This window comes from Notothenia rossii (genome assembly GCF_949606895.1).
Source record: "Notothenia rossii genome assembly, chromosome: 11".
Classification (NCBI taxonomy): domain Eukaryota; kingdom Metazoa; phylum Chordata; class Actinopteri; order Perciformes; family Nototheniidae; genus Notothenia; species Notothenia rossii.
Window position 1 is genome coordinate 38,889,678 of NC_136910.1, and position 18,827 is coordinate 38,908,504.

Here is an 18,827-nt window from a genome sequence, read left to right on the forward strand (position 1 = left end):
ATTAATCCTTACATAATAAAACCAATCATACTAATTCCAAACGACCAATGCTTAATCCTTTGTAATCTGATTTCTTATACACACATAATCAATCCTTTTCTGCACTTGTGGCCTCATGCTTTATAATCAGGAGTAGAGCTCAATTTACTTGACGCCTCTTGACAATACAATTACAAAATGTCCCCTTTGGAGGCAAAGAAGAAGTATTACAAATGTGCAATTCTACCAATGTACAGGAAGTAAGTACATTTACCTAGTAACTTTATTTTTACACTTAAGTGTTTCTACTTTTACTTATCTTTTCTAAAAAAGAGGCATGGGCAGCAGGTTACTTTACGTTAAGTACGTAAGACAAGTACGCAAAATATTCACATCTGATAAGAACTATGATGCCGTTGTTGCCTTGTCAACGGGGCGTTATTTCACATAGATCTATACATTCTAAATGAGATAGCAGTGACAGCCGCTCTGGGAATTAAACCGGTAACAGTTAACTGTTGTTTCTAGATATTCTAGATCTATGTGGTCTTTTCAGCCCTGTCATGTGACACCAACTTGTCCAGCTCACACTTCCGCTACTGCGTGTAAAAAAAAGTTGAGGGGAATCTCGGAGAAGTTTGCCTCTGCAGGAACTTTTTGTGCTACGTAACACTTATACTTTCGTACGTTAATGTGCAGTTTTAAAAGCCGAATTCGCATTTAGTTATCGAGGCAAGTCTTGTTTCAACGCTGAGCATGTCGACGATCGCCTTGTACAATGACCAAGGAGGAGCGGAGGCTGCGGTGGAAGCGGGGCAGGAGAACTCCTCCAGTACCGGCGGAGCTGCCTTTGGACTCTTCAGCTCTGACTTTAAAAAGTAAGATAGCTTAACATGTGTTCCTTGTGCTGTCAATAGTGTCATTTTGTGGTAAAGTTAGACGGTTGTAGTGAATTTTGTGATGCTAACTCCCTGTGTAGCTGACTTGAAAAGTAGCCCCCAGCATCATCAACAAGCTAGGCAGTGATGGCGACCGACTTTATGCCATGGCACTGTTACATGTGACAAATACATCATTTTTATATGGCTTTGGGGGGTTTTCGTCCCTACTGCTTTGCTTACTTTGACCACTTGTGGAGGAAAGTTTTCAGGTTATTGACTTAAGTAGAATTACTAATACCACACTGTGAAATACCACCAAGTAAACAACTCGGGTTATCTTGTAAAACTGGTAAAAACATCTTTAAAACCCATACATTTCATTGAAGTGCAAGAGCTGAATGTATGTATTATCAGCAATATGTTCTCAAAGTATGACATGTAAATTAATGTGTGGAGTACCCTGGTATACACACACAAAAAAAAATGGTACAATTTGCAGTAATGAGTGGACTTGGAAAAAATATATATTGTAAAAGGTATAACCTCATTTAAACAACAACGACTAGTCTTCATGATAAGCTTCAGAAAACACATATTTAACCAGTCTTTCATCATTACACAGTGTTTCATCAAATTTGTACAGATTTTCTTCAAAATATAATTAAGGCTTCTCTGAATGACTTACACTAGTGTACAGTGTTAATAAATGGACACACAATCCACATATTGACAATCAAATTGAATTTGTACCCATCAATATTTTTAAAACATCCTATAACTAAAACCATTCTGCACTGTATAAGCATAGCATGTGCCAACATGTAGATAACATATGGAAAGGATACTAAAACACTTAAGTCTGCTTTCTGTTTAGAGGAGAAAAAAGGCATTGCAGTTGAACTTGAATAGTGTTGCCTGTTTGAGTTGTGATTCTGTAAACCACCTGTTTTATAGCTTTGCTAAGTCACACTTTGTGCTTTATTAACTTGAACGGTTTGGGATACTTTCAGGAAACTGGTAAATGGTCTGTACCTAAATGTACATATCCAGACTGTTTGCTACTAGAATTTGTTTGACCTTTTTGGACATAATACACCAAATCAGTTTCTGATAGCTATGCAGGTGCCCATGGATGTCTGTTTTATTTCCAGGTGACAGTATTACATTCTTTAGAAAGACTTTGGGAAAGAAGTTTCCTAGTTTCGGTTTTAACTTCACGTCTCAGACTCACAGTTACTTTCTACATATAAGTAACCTTCCTCTTGTATAAAAGTGAAAATGGATTGTCAGCTTGTTTTGAGTTGTATCTCAGAAACCTACCACTAGAGGGCAGCCAAACATCAATGGAACCTTGGTTTCTATCATAGACTGTATATATAAAGGTTTCTATTTGATTGTTAAGACGTTTTTCCTGCAGCTTAGACCCTCTGATTTAATCCTCAATGGGTGAATGAGAAACTTCACACGGCAACAGCCTGACAGTTGTAGAATTACGCTGCCCAGTCTTCTTATTTTTAGCTGTCAGTATGAGCTTTAATTTGTTGATCCCAACAAGAAATGCTGTAACTAACCTTAAGCCATCAGAACAGTTGTTTGCGTATTCTCTTCAGCATTCAAGATTTGACCCATCATTAATGCCTTTTGAATGACATTCTCTTGCCACAGTGTTACATGTTGCTTAGTGTGCTTAAGTGAACCTCTAAGCTGTCTCACATGACCATAGATCTACTCACTTAGGCAAGGCTAGGTCATAAGTTCACCTGCATATTATAGGCCGAACTGGGAAGAGCAGAAGATGCATGAATGATGCTTTTGTCTGTGTGTGTCTGTCTGACCTAAGCCTGTGCATCCTAAGCTGTGTCCACATAAGTGTAGTACGCAGGCTTTGTCTTACTCAGCCTGTATGTTGCATATTTGTCAATTCAAGTTAGCCCCATGAGTCGTTCTGCTAATGTTAAATCAAGTTATTTGAAATTCCTGAATGTTTGTCACGTGTGTGGGGGGGGGGGGGGGGGGCACAGCAGCATTCCTGTAGTGTTATAGTCCTCTTCTCACTGACTAAAGGCTCTATGAAAGGTTTTAGCCCGGCACAAATACATGTGACTTATTTATTATCTCTGACTAAAGAGAGATTTCGCTGCGGGCAAGTGGTTTGGTTGTATAAATGTTTAAATTATACATTTTTGACCTACGTTTAAAATTAAGATTTTGGATCTTTCCCTTTATTTTCAGGAAAGTTATTAGCTGTTAATAATGTGCTGATCAGGGCACATCTAGCACAAATGTTCCTCTTAACAATACATATTTCTACCAAGAAACACTACAATATCGATATTTTTCAGTGTAACATATGCTTTTTTCCACATAATGAAAGCATACAGTTTTTTTATTTTTGAGTTTTATTTTGGTTTTCTACCATCTATACGCCTTATTTAATTGTAAAGCTATTCTACCGTGAGGCCCGTTTGTCTTTTTTCAGATGCTATATCTGCTAGTGTTGATTTAATCAAAAGTCGCAAAGAGTCTGTTTGTTTTGTCAACTACTGTGACCATTGTCAAGAAAGATACTTTGAATTCAACATTGGTGAGAAGTCATAAACTATACTAACCACATTTGCTACAGCTACTAAATGGAGCCTGTGTTGAGATTGTTTTGTCTGTTACAGATTGTCACTGTGAAAAGGAAATTGGCCGGGGTAGTGAGGGGGGGTTACTTGTTTCTATTTTAGTTTAGGCTTAATATAGTAAAAACATTTATTAAGTTCATATTTTCTTTCTACATGAATAGAGGAACACATGCAAAGGTTCAGAACATACATTTTCTCTGCCCCGTTTTAAGTCATTGTTAGTTAAATATAGCATGATAAAGTTCCCTTAAAGTTATTAGTTGTTTTATTATTTATCTGGCCAATTCAATTCATGGTCGAGATCAATGGTAACGTCATAAATGAATGTGAACAGTTATTCGGGAAGCAAAAATCTTTTTACAAAAGTAAGAAGTGAAAAAGTGATTATTCTATTAGCTTGTAAAAATGACTGGGGTTGTTGGTCCGTCAGTTTCTCCCAGAGAGAGTAAAGCACCTTCTGAACCTTTCAAATCTTAAAGGGTATTTCCTGACATTCAGCTCGGTGCTGTTATCTTTCATGAAGGCCTGTCCTGTTGGCAGCGTATTGTATGTGCGCTCAGCGGTGTCGGGCTAAAGTTGACTATTGTGCAGTGGAGGTGATGAAAAGTATCTATGTTTACCCACCAGTGTAGATAAGGCCCTCCTTTTCCCCTGGAGGGAAGTGACCACAGTCCCACAGAGAGAGAGACACACACAGGCAGAGAGCAGGTGAGAGGTCTGAGAGGAAAATCCATGGAACAGAAGGAAAGAGAAATGAAGAGTGGACCCCAGCTTACCAGCAGGTAACTTCAGAAGAAACGTGGACTACAGCAGAAGGAGAGAGATCTTTCCCAAGTTAGCAGGCACTACCCTCAAGCATGACTTGCTATTAGCGGAGCTGACGGGGCATCTTGTGACTTTTTTTGCCCATGAGAAGAGGAAGGGAGAAGTGAATGACAGGCACAAAGCCAGTGGAGCCTGAGCCGTCTCTCCACTCTCCCCAGCTTTGACAGTTATGAACAAGAACGAGTCAAGAAGACAACTGTAAATAAAGCCAGGGCACACAGCCTGAAGGAAAGTAATTACCACAGATCCGTTTCACTCTTCAGTTACTTGAAATACAGTCAGTTGTGCAACTTGTGTGGACTCTATTCTTTTAGACAGCACACACACACACACAGCGAGGGCTGGTTGTTGAGTGGACTCCAGTGACTGCCGTGGAGGAAAGCCGGCATGGATGTTGGTTTCTCTTCTCTGCGCTCGGAGGCAGTGGGAGCCATGAGGATGGCGCTGGTGTCGGCTGAGAACCTACAGCTCACTCTGAAGCCTGAGCCCAGTCAGGAAGAGCAGGCACTCACACACAGCAAGATTAGCATCAAGGAGACACACAAAGCCGGGTACTGTACAACCACAGCCCTGTGACAGAGACATCTGTGTTTTTAGCTTCAATTAAAGGATGTTGTATGTTGTTGCATTGTTGCATTCTTACTAAATGGACTTTGTTATGTCCGTTTCAGAGACAAAGGAAAATGGAAGGTGGGATGTATGCTTCTATTCAGTTTCAGAGTATTTTAGGAAAGATGTCACTTAATTCATTTATTTTTGACTGAAAATAGGCATACAGTCAAATGTCCAGAACAAATCAGTTTTCTGCGCTCTCTCTGAAGTTCATGTTAGTTAACTTTATTATCCAGAGTTTTATTGAGTTCTAAGTATCTTATTCCAAGAAATACAAACCTATCCTTTATTTATTTTCTTTCACCTATTTGTATAAAAACAATAGCTACATTTTAATGTTAACTCTTGTTCTTGTTTTAGCTGGATAATTATTTTTGTGAATGACTGTCAGTGCCACAATAACTAGACATTATCTCTAAGTGTTTGGCCTCTGTGTGTAACAAACAACCCGTGTTGCACAGTAACAATGTTTGTTAGCATTAGCCTATAATGAGCATCGTCAGATCGGATTGCAGAGACTTTTAGCAGAAACTAGATGAGCTAGTTGGCAAAGCTAATAGCAGCTAGTGGCTAGCGTTGTGGACAACTATGCAATGTCTTTGGCTAAAGTAGATTCGATTTTCTTTAGGTGCTTTTAACATTTGGGGGTAGGTTTATTGTGTGGCAATCAAAGATGAAATGTTATCTGTGTGTATTGCTAGATTATTCATTTACTGTTAGTCTCCTGAAGAGCAAATAATGTACATAATTGTTTGGCCTATGGGAGCGAATGTGACGGCTCACATGTTAACCCTGTAATCTGTGGAGCTGACACAGATGTTGTACATATGTGTCTTTCACAGCACCTTTGGTCAAGCTTTGACCCTTCAAGCTGATTAGTCAAGTCATCTAGCAGTGTTTACTAGGCTTTTTCTAATTTGACCATAAAACGTGTAAATAACACTATTTTCTTTCCTAAGGAATGAAGACCTTAAAGAGATGTTGGAGAGCAACAAGGAGTCGCTCAAACTGGAGGCCATGAAAAGGGTCGTTGGGGTGAGTCTTAGGGATTCACATGTATTCTTTTGAAATATGTGTGTGTGTCTTCTCTCAGGTGTTCAGTTTACTATCTGTGATAAGAAAGGTGGATCCAACTCTGTATTGTCTGATTTCTTTTTCAGCTAATTTCCAAAGGGAAAAATGCATCGGAGCTGTTCCCTGCTGTTGTGAAGAACGTTGCGAGTAAGAACATCGAGGTATGACCTTATATATCACAGATCAAATTCCTCATCACTGTTTTCCTCTTTGCCAAAGTTGTTTTGTATGATTCATTAAATTCTCGTGTAACAGCACGTTGGTGGGAACTTCCTCACTTCAATATTTCAACAGACACACTTGGTCAGATAAGTGTAAAACCGACACATAAATACTTTACATTTAAATACATTATAAATAAAACAAATAAAGTCTCTTTTATGCAAGTTCAATAAAAATGTCTCTTTTATGCAATTTAATAATCAATGATAAGCTCCACCATATGCAGCTCTAATAAAAAACTAAGAGATACTATACACCAACTGCATGCATGCTTTTACATCTTTTGGGCAGTTCCCCACAGGTTACCTCGATAAAAAAAGTAAAATAAAAGAGGGTATTACAAGTCTTTATAGTAGCTCAACTAGTGTTATTTCTTCATCTTAAACAGTGGCTTAAAGATACTCTGTAAATAGTACTGCACTAAACCACAGCAGAGTTGTGCACAGCCTCTCCCAGCTCAAGAGGGGTTCCCATGCCCGTAGCCTGTGAATATTGATTAGCAGCAGCGTTATAATCAGGTAGCACGAGGGGCAGCATGCTAGAGGTGGTGCTTGGAGCCCGGCGCTGTGCAAGGCATGCAGCCCAAAGCAGCTCGTGGCAAGGTGGGGGAGCAGGTGGGAGGATGTAATTGGCAGCAGAGAGCCCACAGTCACGTCTCCTCTCTCCACCCTCGTACACACCAGCTGCTAAGGTAGTGCGGTTTCTTCCACACTTTACTCACCTACAGTATGTCTCTCTAAAACGCCCTCATCTCTTGTCTCCGTGTCACTGTGAGCTGCCATTGATCCCTTATAATTAGAGATCAGCGCAAGAGCATGCAACTTATCGACAGTGTTGCGTGATTAGTGCGCTTCATTTGCTTTAATTATTGCTGCACTTCAGTTAAAAAACACACTTCATACATTCTTGTAGCTTTCTTTGGCATGCTTGTTTCAGTCTTTCATGTCATGCAGAGACATTTTAAAACTACGGTAGTTATTTTTTTGTTTGATCAAATTCATATTTTTTTAAGGCAGAAACACGGAACTAATTGTATGATTTACATACATACCACATAAAGGAACATACAGACAATTCCCTTACAAATAAACACCCCCTAAAAACCAAATTCTTAAGAAATGAAATGTCCTTTTGATGCTGAGCAAGTTTTAGAGCCCTTAATCGCAGACTTAACGGTTCAAAATGAGATCAGCCGTGAGCTTTGTGGCCAACGAAACCAGATCCTGGAGGGCAGATGGGCTGTGTCTGCTTTTATAGTGAGTAATGCCATTAATTCCAGCAGTAATGACCAGAACGATGATTGAGAACTGTGCTGCACTGCTGCAAGTCAATACTCACTGCATTAGGAGGCATGGTGCTGATTATCCATTAAACTCTTGCCGATTGTACCTGAAATGTAACCTTACCCCTGACCTCAACCTTAAATCAGTTCCTAAATGAAATTATAAATAGATTCTGGATTAAAGCCTAATTTGTCCTAATTTCTATTATCCCAGTTCCTGTAGTTATGATCCTACCACAGGCATATAGAAATCAGTCAGTCTTTTTCTCTGATTTAGCAGACGAGCAACCTTTGGCCTGAAGTTAAACTTGTCAGAAAACTGGACAAATATTATCTCAGGCTTTCCTGTGAAAGAAGAAGAGGCATGGAAGCCAAACACAAGAAGGGGGGCTAATAATTCAATAGCCATTTCTGAAAGGGAACACAAACTCATAGCCTCCTTCTGTGCCTGAAGCAACACTGAAGCACATCTGCTGCTGGAGATATCAAGACAGGAACACTTTCTATACTCAAACACAAACAAACTGAGCCCAATGCTTTCATTCATTATTGTTCATTTTATTCTTTTGATAGCTGCAGTTATAGATTGTAAACTTATAGATTGTAAACACACAGCACGTTTCACATAACCCTTCTAAAGTTTTATATCACAGCTGGTTTCCTAGATTTTTTTTAAAACCCAAGTGCTGCATTAATTCCCCTTTACAGCTGTTAATTGATTGCTGTTTTATGTAATTGTCCTTCGCAGCTTAAGAAGCTTGTGTATGTGTACCTGGTGAGGTATGCAGAGGAGCAGCAGGACCTGGCTCTGCTCTCCATCAGCACCTTCCAGCGGGCCCTCAAGGTAATATTTCTACCCCTCGACTTTCTATATTTATTATTCCCAACACTGTGAAAAGCTGTTATATTTGAGTGTAGATACAGGCTTGGAAAAAACTGATATTATTTATCATTTAGAAAAAATGTATGTTATCTAGTGTGTGTTTCTCTTGTATATTGACTGCATATTTTCTGGCCTTTGTACCCTAATATCTGCAATGTTAAACATATTGTTTTGTTAGATTTGACATTCAAGGTGCAACTAACGAGTATCTTCCTTTTAGATCAATCTGCAGATTATTTCCTCAGTTAATGTTTAGGGCTATAAAATGTCAGAAACGAGTTAAAAATGTCAAACTCAGTTCCTCAAAGTCCAATGTGATGCCTTTTTAAATGTCTTGTTTTGTCGGTCTGAAAACCCAAAAGAATCGGTTTAATATGATATAAAACAAAACAAATCTCCACATTTGAGAGACTGTAAGCAATTGTCTGCCAATTCTGGATGAAAAATTGATTTAAATAAATATCATTTTGTAATAGTTGGTGATCATTTGTCTATGTAATCAAACGATTGGCGATGCTCTATCTGCCATTAGTGTTGTTTCTTCATTATCTCCACCAGCTTACCAACATTTATTAGTAGGCCAAACTGACAGATTTCTTTCTTTTTCTGTATCTCTTTGCCAGGACCCAAACCAGTTCATCCGGGGCAGTGCGCTGAGAGTTCTGTCCAGTATCCGGGTCCCCATTATTGTCCCCATCATGATGCTGGCCATCAAAGAGGCGTCAGCTGACCTGTCCCCGTACGTCAGGAAGACATCGGCCCACGCTATCCAGAAACTCTACAGGTACACTTCTGTGCTTCTGATGTGTTTGTAAATATTAAGGCTGCAACTCAAGCTGCAGGTGGAGCCAGTATCTGCTCCTTACCTTGACTGGCTCTCCTTACCTCTACTTTCTGAGCAGTTCATACAGAAACGTTGGGTAATGTTGATATAAGGAGGTTTTTCTTGCAGTTATCTACTCTTATCAGCTGAGTCTTTCTGAGATTGGCATGAATCAAAAAATGAATGAGGACTTGACATTTGAGCAAAGAAGTCAAACTGAACCCCATAGCCCCGGCCCGTGGAAACTCAGCTAACTGACGATATGAACCATTTTTACCGAAACAAAACACAACTCTAACGCCAACTAATGCCAAGCGCTTTTTTAACTATTTTTGTATTTACTATTTACTTGCACTATATTTCTGTTTTATTGTGTTGCACTGTTGGAGGAGCCTGTGACCTAAGATTTTCATCGTCATAACTACTCTGTAGCTATGTTCGTATGACAAAATAAGAACCTTGAACCTTGAAGCGTTTGAATTAGCACTAAGCGAAAGAGTGCTAAGGCACTTAGCACATAACTCACGGTAGAAATATGTTATACTTATATCGGATCTGCACAAACAATATATCATATAAAAGCTGAGCTTCCACAGATTCCAATGGTATAAGTATCATCACTGTGTGACCAGAACTCACGGCAGCGAAGGCCAGCAGAGACAACAAACAACTTCACTTTACGGGGCCAAAACAGCAAATACGTCTTACCTTTGCTGTTTTCTGATCAAAAGTTGTCTTCAAGGGCATTAAAACGCATATAAACACTTCTGAAGGTTAATTCAATGTCTCTTTGTCACTTTGAAATGATTACTGATAATCCATCCTAACATTTATGTCAATTAAGAGTAGTTTTCAAAACCTTTCATATATAGCTGCTATGAGAGCTACGAGAGTGTATGAGAGCTTCCGGTTTTGGGTATGCTGGCTGCGCATCACTCTCATTCACCAATGGTAATGTTTAGATGGATTTAGGAACTCCCTCTCGATTCTATTGGCTCTAATGGTTAAAAAGAGGTGTCAATCCTCAAAATCGACCAATGGGTTCCAGAGATATGGCAAATTCACTCAAATGACCCCAGAAGTGTTTTTTTTGTTCTAAATCTCTCTAAAAAGGTCAAATGTCACTTGTTTTGCATCAATCTTGATACAGGGTACTTATGATATGTTATAGTTTGGATTCCTAAAGCTTTTGGTCTACTATCCCATCATCCAAGGGTGGTTTTCACTATAAGTAATGTTTTATTATAACTATAATTACATTTTTTTTTGCTATGTTCAATCTGAATTTACTTTAAAATAAAAACATCTATATTGATTCTGTCTCTTCTACATCCAACTCACAGGTGTAGCATTGCTTTGAAAAAAAAGATTATTAATTTACCCCATTTAGAAGTGAAGATATAGTCATTTGTTCTGGGCATGTCATTTTCGAGCCTGAGACCTGAAAAACAGGCTCAGGGCTTAACAGGTTAAATTAATGGATCAGTTGCATATATGATTTAAAGTCTCACCGATTAGCTTTAAAGTGCACTTTATTGATTTGGCATATTTGTATTTAAGTCTTGGAGTGTATGCTCTATTTAGTGCCCCAGGTAGTGACCATGGTAGAGCTGAAACCAGCCTTTATTTTTCTTATTAAATTATAGTTTCATCTATAAAGTGAAAATGATGAACCTTGGACTTCTTTAATATCCTAAATCCCTAGAGGATGTATTCAATCAACAATCCAATACCCTTAAAGTATTAATTTCACCCTCGTATATGATGTAAAATCACCAAATCACCAGAATAAAGAAACTTCAACTAGAGAATGTTTGGAGCCAAAAAGGACTAAAATGATAAATCGATTATAAAAATAGGTGCAGATGTCTTACATGCCAATTGACTAACTAGTAGATCAACTTGTTACAGCAGTGTCTGTTACAGAGGAATCATTGAATAGTACTGGTCAGTCACCGTCTAGATCAGAGTTTAAAACATGCTCACCGAAGTATTCAGAGCACACAGAGGGGACGTCATTTAATTTGTAAGTCCATCAAGTTTTCATGTTATGTGAATAATTGCCATTCCTTAGTTGACAATATGTCTCTCTCTCTCTCTCTCTCTCTCTCTCTCTCTCTCTCTCTCTCTCTCTCTCTCTCTCTCTCTCCCTCAGCCTGGATCCAGAGCAGAAGGAGCAGCTGATCGAAGTGATAGAGAAACTATTGAAAGACAAAAGCACAGTAAGTACAAAGTGAGAGCTTTACAGTAAATGTCCCATGATGAAAAGCGCAGACCACTGGAGGGCGCTCCAGTCAAGCAGTTCTCCTCTCAGCTCTCCATCCCACAGCTCATTCGGCAATGCCATGGTTTGTTAACACTCACTTAAACCCACACATCTTCAGATGCTCCTTGTTAAGTGTCCATTTGGAAGGAATCTTCGCACTGATGCTAGTGTCAGCTTAATTTTCTCAAAGGCCAACTTCTTCTCTTTTTCCCCCCCAAAATGGACCGTAAATGAGTCGGAGTCTCACATTTGGTGTTTAGGCCGTCAGAGACACAACACAGGCAGCCCATTATAAGTCAGCATGCAGCACATTAATTTGAGGAGGTCACAGTGAATACTAAGGGTGTTTAAATGCCAATTTCAAATATGTAGACGTTGGCTACAAAATGCAGAGTGTTTGTACGTGCGAGTCATGCACAGTTTGTCGTGTTTATGTATTCATAGCATATACCTATCATTATACAAACAAAACAAGGCAGCTTAGGCCAAGGGGGGATGGAAAGCCCAGTACCAGATGCATAGCATATTTAGCCCCGGACGCTAACGAAGACAGATGACTTCTCCCCCGTTGGAGCCCACATTGTGAGGCTGGGGACAGGGAGAGAGGGCACTATCATCACACAGATGCACGAGCACTATCAGTCGCTGATGAATGGGGGGAAATCTAAACATAGTGAATACGTAATGGCTTTCTAGCTATGCATTTTTAAAATGCTAAGTCGCTACGATGAAGAATTTAGAAGTCCCACAACAATGGTCAGTCCTCTTGCCATTTATCAAAGGCTGAACATGTTGATGGGTCACAGATTTGACTTAAATATGTTCAGTTCACCAGTCATGAGGAGAACTGCGCTGCCTTGGAAAGTGGTTGTAAAATGTCTTCTGTAGCTCTGCAGGAGTTTTGTCCACTCTGAGAGAATATCCCCTGATGATGTCATGATGGTTATTTGAGCTTGGAAATTACACATTGTTTACAGCAAGCTACAGTATTTGTTGAGTGTCATGTTTGAAAGATAGCGAAATTGCAAAGCAGGGATTGAAGCATTAAACCTTATCCTATATACAGTACCATTCCAGCCAAACAACTGCACCACACTTTGAACATGTTTTTTTCTTCTTATTTCGTTTTTTTGACAATCACCAAACTTGCTTTTTATTTGTTTGTCTTTACCAAACAGCAATGAAAATTCGTTATGTATAAACATTTACTAATTCTGTGTGTTGTTGCCTTTTCTGTGTGAAAATGACTCACACCTACAAGCAATTTACACTAGTTTCTGCATAGCTTACTTACTCTTAGATACTGGGTAACTCCACTACTTCTACCGCTTTCTATACTGTAGCAGTTAAAGCGTAGCTAATTTCTGTTAATGATTGTTTAGTTCCATCAAGTGTCCTAATCCTAATGTTATTAATTACACCTGCTTGTCCTGCTCTAAAAAAAAAAAATGCTGTAAAAGCTTTATTGCCACCTTAATGTATCTGTTCATCACCCATATTTCCAGACATCTAATACTGAGTTATGTGTTAGTGGATCGATTTAACTGCAAATAAGTGAATTCATTTAGGAAACTGGTATTTAGCTGATGTCAGTGTGCGGCCTGTAGCACACGGAAACATTTGCTTATTGTTCCAGTGTGTTTCTGTCCGGGCCTCCTGACATTTACCTTTACAGATGTGCCTGTTTGGTTAAATGGCTGTGACACGCGGCGGCCTGCTTATAGGCAGGATGGTTTAAAGAGAAAATGGGAAGGGCCCGATGACAGAGACAACATAGGAGTTTGTGCAGCTGTTTTACCGTGATGGATCTATTATCCAGCCATTACAAGATAAATGATCGATCCCTCCCACCACCCCGCCCCCCTACACCCTCGGCAAAATTGAAATGAGAACAGAAAGGAGGGTGAAGGGGGGGGCTATGATAAGGGGCTAGGTGTGATGCCCATTAATTTAAGAGGGAAAAAAGTAGGGAGGAAGGAGAGGAGCGAGGGAAGGGAGGATAGGCCGACCCCACACCGGGCCATCAATCAAAAAGCCGCACGTTGTCTCTGGCGTGATGACCCAGCGCTTTCTGCCTCCCTGGCACCCTAATTAGAATTCATAGCAAAATAGATGCAAGGAAATGGTTTGGGCCCCTTCATAATTTTATAGGAAATTTATTGTTATTAGAAGAACCATTTGCTTAGTGTGATTTTTCCATTACCGGCTTGTCACGCAGGCTAGATAATACGGTCGAGGAGGGGGGAGGCGGTGTATGAACTCCATAGATTGGGGTGTCAGTTTTGTTGATGGTGCATGTAGTTTACCTTGGAGCTGTGTCTAATGGGGGAAGCTGGTGGAGAATGCACAAAGCCTTGCAGCAGGATCCACATGCTCAGAAACACTGCTGCCTGTAATAGCCTCAGAGACAGGAGAGGCCTTGGGAGAATACCAGGGGAGAGAAATACATGCTGAATTGACTTTATGTACTCTAATTGACTGCTTTGAGTGTGTTTATTGGCAGATATATTAACTAAAAACACCAGCTTTACTTCAAGCTGCTGCAAAGCAACTTTAACATAGATATGTAAAGCCATGATTTTGTTTAGTCTATACACTGGTAACTGTGAACATTTGTCATTGGAAGTACTTCCCATTACTCCCTATTAGGCCTGCAAATAATGATTATTGTCAATTTTCCACCTCCTTAATATTTCTTAAAGAATCATTCGTCTATCAAATGTAGGAAACATTGAATAATGCACATCTCAGTTTCCTAAAGTCCAATGTGATGCTTTTTAAATGTGGTAGTTTTTTCAGTCAAAACCCCAAAGATATTCTATTTCATATCTAAAACGGAAAACAATCATGACATTTCATTTTGAAATGGTGCAAACAGCAATTTTCAAGCAAATGTTTTTATTATTGATTATTTTCTTCTCCTATTAATAGACTAATCCATACTGCTGTAGTTACCGTAAAAACAGTTTGTATCACGTTTTGTGGATTATCAAGAATGATTATGTAAATTGGATGTCTAGGCTTTCATAAATAAGCTCTCGGTTTATTAGCTATGTAGTTTGCTAAAACAAATGCAGTCTATTAAAACAAAAAATCATTTTCAGTAAAGGTAAATAATGCTTCTTTTGGGTGAAGTCGTTTAGATATGTGCTGATCAAATCATTTGGTCATTTGAAGGATATAGTGTTGATTTAATCTGTATTGCACACAAAAAAACGGAGGTATTGTCTGTTATATAACCTGTTATTGTTGATATAAATAGGTTGGACATAATATTAGAAACAGCTATGCGTATAATGCAACATATCTCAAGAGCATCATCAACTGCAGTCTCCAAAATGGTCATACAGCTGAATCTACACCTCCTTTATCTTTATCATAATATGCATTTTCATGCCAGACTGTTGGTATTACGCTAGCTTGATCATGTTATTACACTTACTGGATCTATCTGCACGTGTCACTGTTTAAATGTAACTAGAATTGATGTGGGTTGTTCTATATATTTAACTTCATACATCAGTGCGATGCCATAAAAAGCAGTTGTTTGATCCTGCAGTGATCCATTCATCAGTATTAGTGTGTAGATGTCAGAAATGCTAATCATCACTCGGATTTAAGGTCCAGATTTCTCAGAGAATATACAGACGGCAGCCGTGCACACACACACATATCATACACACACTCAAACACAATCAATGCAGGCTCATGACAATGCTGATGGGTAAATGCACCGGGTTCCCACAGGGCCACCGGGGCCAGAAGGCTTTAATTGGGAAGACCAGATTCTGCTGCCTCTCTCTTCTTCTCCACCCTCGCCTGCCCATGATAATGCTGTTTGCATATTAATACACCGCCATGTCACTCACTCAGTCTCACAGGCAGTCAGTGAAGCCAGCACGCAGTTGGGTGGTGGGGGGGGCAGCCAAATGGGTTAAAAAAATCTAAATACATTTTCTCTCTCAGCTGCTGCTTCCTCCTTGGCCGCCTTGCTCTGTAAATTGAACATAAAGTGGGTTTTGTATGGGAGAAAATGTTAATTCATGGGGAAAATAGGTCTCATTGATGGATTTATTTCACAGGGTTGAGTCAAATAAATGAGTAAAAAATTCAAGTGCAAACCTTCTTTCCTTCTAATTATCAACTACTTAGAGGCGGAACTGTGTGTATTGTAATGAATGGTTTAAATTGGCCTTTTTCTTTTTTAAAGAGGAATTATCCTGTTTTTTCTTCTTCCAGGGTCAGATCTGTTAACCAGTCTTTATTTCTCTAGAGTTTTTAAATTACCACTTAGTTAGAGTTAAAGTATTTGTTCAATTTGTCTGCTACATATCCTCTCAACTTCCATTAACTCCAATGCTAATACTGGAGAGGAATAAATACAAAACAACAGCATTTCCCTTGAGTTGTTTAATTGTACATGTTTTTCTACTTGTCTCCGTTCCTTTCTGTAGCTGGTGGCCGGCAGTGTGGTGATGGCTTTTGAGGAGGTGTGTCCGGATCGCATTGACCTGATCCATAAGAACTACAGGAAGCTGTGTAACCTGTTGGTGGATGTGGAGGAGTGGGGCCAGGTGGTCATCATCTCCATGCTGACGCGCTACGCCAGGACGCAGTTCACCAGTCCCTGGAAGGAGGTGAGGCACTCATCACCTGAGGAAGTGGCATTCACAATATACCTACTTGTGTATTTATCTACTTTCAGGAAATAGTTATCAACAAATGCACTATATCCAGCTGTTTGAAGAAACTACTAAAATGACATCTTCAACAGGAATACAGGCTGGGAATTTCCAAAAGTATTTAGAGAATAGCACCTCCCTTATCCAATTTAAAGTATCATTTTAAATGTTTATACTGACACAGAAATCTGGGGGAAAGTCGTTGTATTCACAACTTAGAGATTTGAGTTAAACTTCTGTATTTAGATTTAAAAGATTGGGTATTTAAATGACTTTTTTTTACAAACTACATTTTTGAATTTGAAACACATTCAGATATTATCTGCACAAAAATGATTTCTGGGTAAATGTCAAATGGCTCCTCGATAGAAGAGAAGTTAAAAGAATAATTCATTATTGTAGCACTGAAAAAAACAGGTTACTATAAGAGAAGTACTGTCAATATACAACACTGTGTGTCACTCAATTTGCTCAATCCACCTTGAAGTTTGGGCAATTGTCTCTCACAATAATCCTCTGAAAAACATTGTGCTTTAGCGTAATGTTTGTGCTGTCTGTGTTTCAGGGTGCCACATTTGATGAGAACAATGATAAGGAGTTCTATGACTCTGATTCTGAGGAGAAAAAAGACACGACGGAGGCCAAGCCTTACATCATGGATCCAGATCACAGACTGCTGCTGAGGAACACCAAACCTCTGCTGCAGAGCAGGAACACTGCTGTGAGTGAGCTGGACACTTAAACACACATATACAGCCACATTCAAGTAGTGTGTAAATGTGTGTGCTGCTTAAACCTGGATGAAGGTTTCTGAGTGCTTCCTCTTCTCGTATCTCAACACGGGCTTAAGATGAAAGCTACGCTGTAGTCTTTTACTGTATAGATGAACACACACTTTTAAATTCATTTCCCAGCAGTAATGCATTTCAAAATACCTTTTCTTCCACAAATACAACACCGACCCTAGAAACAAAACACACACACACACACACACACACACACACACACACACACACACACACACACACACACACACACACACACACACACACACACACACACACACACACACACACACACACACACACACACACACACACACACACACAGACACACACACACACACACACAGACACACACACAGACACACACACAGACTCACACACAGACACACACACACTCACTCACACTCACCTGCCATATTGTAAAAAAAAACAAGATAAAAAACCCAGTGAGTGCAGATCTCCATCACCCAGGAGCCTCAAGGTCTCTGTAGCAGCGGGAGGACAAATGCTCCCAAATGAAAGTGTTGATTAAAATGTGACATGCTGTGTCTTTACTCGCGACAACATAGTGACATCCTCTATCTTCATAGACGCCTGAACCCCCTTCATTCTGCCTGCAACGATGGACACACGTCCGCCTGCTATTTAAAGCTCCGCTGAAAAATTACCTTTTATACTGTGAAGTCGGGTCATGAGTGCTTTTGTAGAGCTCTAAGAAATGAGTGTGAAAGTATTTTATTTTAGCATAGGTAGACTGGGGGTACGATCTTGATGGTGGTGCAATAAAAACATAGAGCTTTCAAGTTACAAGGTGCGTTTCTCAGATTTTATTAAACATTAAATAGAGGAAAAGTAACATAAAGAGTCAAAAGTGGGCAGCACTTCACAAACCCCAAAAAGCATAAAACGGCCCCTTTTTAAAGACAGATCCTGGAATGTATTGAGAGGTTAAAATGCAAAGATATCTAAGTGAATTCCTTTGTGTTTTAGGTGGTGATGTGTGTCGCTCAGCTCTATTGGCATTTGGCCCCTACGCAGGAAGTCAACATTGTCACCAAGTCACTGGTTCGACTGCTAAGAAGCCACAGGTAAATCAGAATAAAATATTCCCTTTACCTAAATTAGCCAAAAAGAAATGACTTCCCGTGACACAGTGTATCCATGTTGTTTAATGTCTGATTATTTCCCTTTCTTTTGTGCAGAGAGGTGCAGTACATTGTGCTTCAGAATATAGCCACCATGTCCATTCAGAGGAAGGTGAGTCTGCTTGAGGACTTCAGAACAATATTACTGTCTTGATTGATTGATGCAGTCTGCCTAATAGTACGAATGATCTCCAAACAGGGGCTGTTTGAGCCCTACATGAAGAGTTTCTATGTCAGATCCACGGATGCAACACACATCAAAACGCTGAAGGTAACTACCAGTTTATCTTTTGCATTACGGCATACTGTTACACAATATGGGCTCAAATGAGGGCCAATAAGATATTGAGATTGGGGAAATGATGTTCAGAAATGATTTCACACTCTGTGGTGGTTTATTACCCATTATAATGCTATCCAAATATCTGCTGGAGACATTCAAGTTTGTAATGTGTAGAAAATATTGGTTGTGGACGAAATGCGCTTGCAAATCAAAGGTGAGGTTACATCAAGATAATTGCTCTCATGAACAGAGCAGATATTTCAAATGCATGCACACATTTAAAAGTTTGAATTTAAGCAGAACCGAAAAGTTTTTCAGCTTTGAAAATGACCCATTTTAATCACATGTTCAAATGTTTTCTACATGTTTATAAACTTTAATACTTTTTGCAGTTGTTTTAATAGTTAATAATGCACAATATGCTGCACATCCAAAGCCTTTTGAAATGGTTTGTGAGG

The 18,827-nt window shown here is 39.4% G+C and overlaps 1 protein-coding gene across 1 annotated transcript in view; it reads left to right on the forward strand.

Moving 5' to 3' along the window:
• The first annotated feature begins 559 nt into the window (after nucleotides 1-559).
• Nucleotides 560-18,827, forward strand: part of ap3b1a (adaptor related protein complex 3 subunit beta 1a) — a 50,732-nt gene continuing 32,464 nt past the window's right edge. The window contains exons 1-11 of the mRNA XM_079658672.1: nucleotides 560-857; nucleotides 5,884-5,959; nucleotides 6,085-6,159; nucleotides 8,251-8,346; nucleotides 9,009-9,169; nucleotides 11,364-11,430; nucleotides 15,929-16,111; nucleotides 16,722-16,877; nucleotides 17,932-18,029; nucleotides 18,144-18,198; nucleotides 18,286-18,357. Coding sequence (XP_079514798.1) covers nucleotides 736-857; nucleotides 5,884-5,959; nucleotides 6,085-6,159; nucleotides 8,251-8,346; nucleotides 9,009-9,169; nucleotides 11,364-11,430; nucleotides 15,929-16,111; nucleotides 16,722-16,877; nucleotides 17,932-18,029; nucleotides 18,144-18,198; nucleotides 18,286-18,357 — 1,161 coding nt within the window. The 5' untranslated portion in view covers nucleotides 560-735. The remainder of the gene's footprint in view (nucleotides 858-5,883; nucleotides 5,960-6,084; nucleotides 6,160-8,250; nucleotides 8,347-9,008; nucleotides 9,170-11,363; nucleotides 11,431-15,928; nucleotides 16,112-16,721; nucleotides 16,878-17,931; nucleotides 18,030-18,143; nucleotides 18,199-18,285; nucleotides 18,358-18,827) is intronic.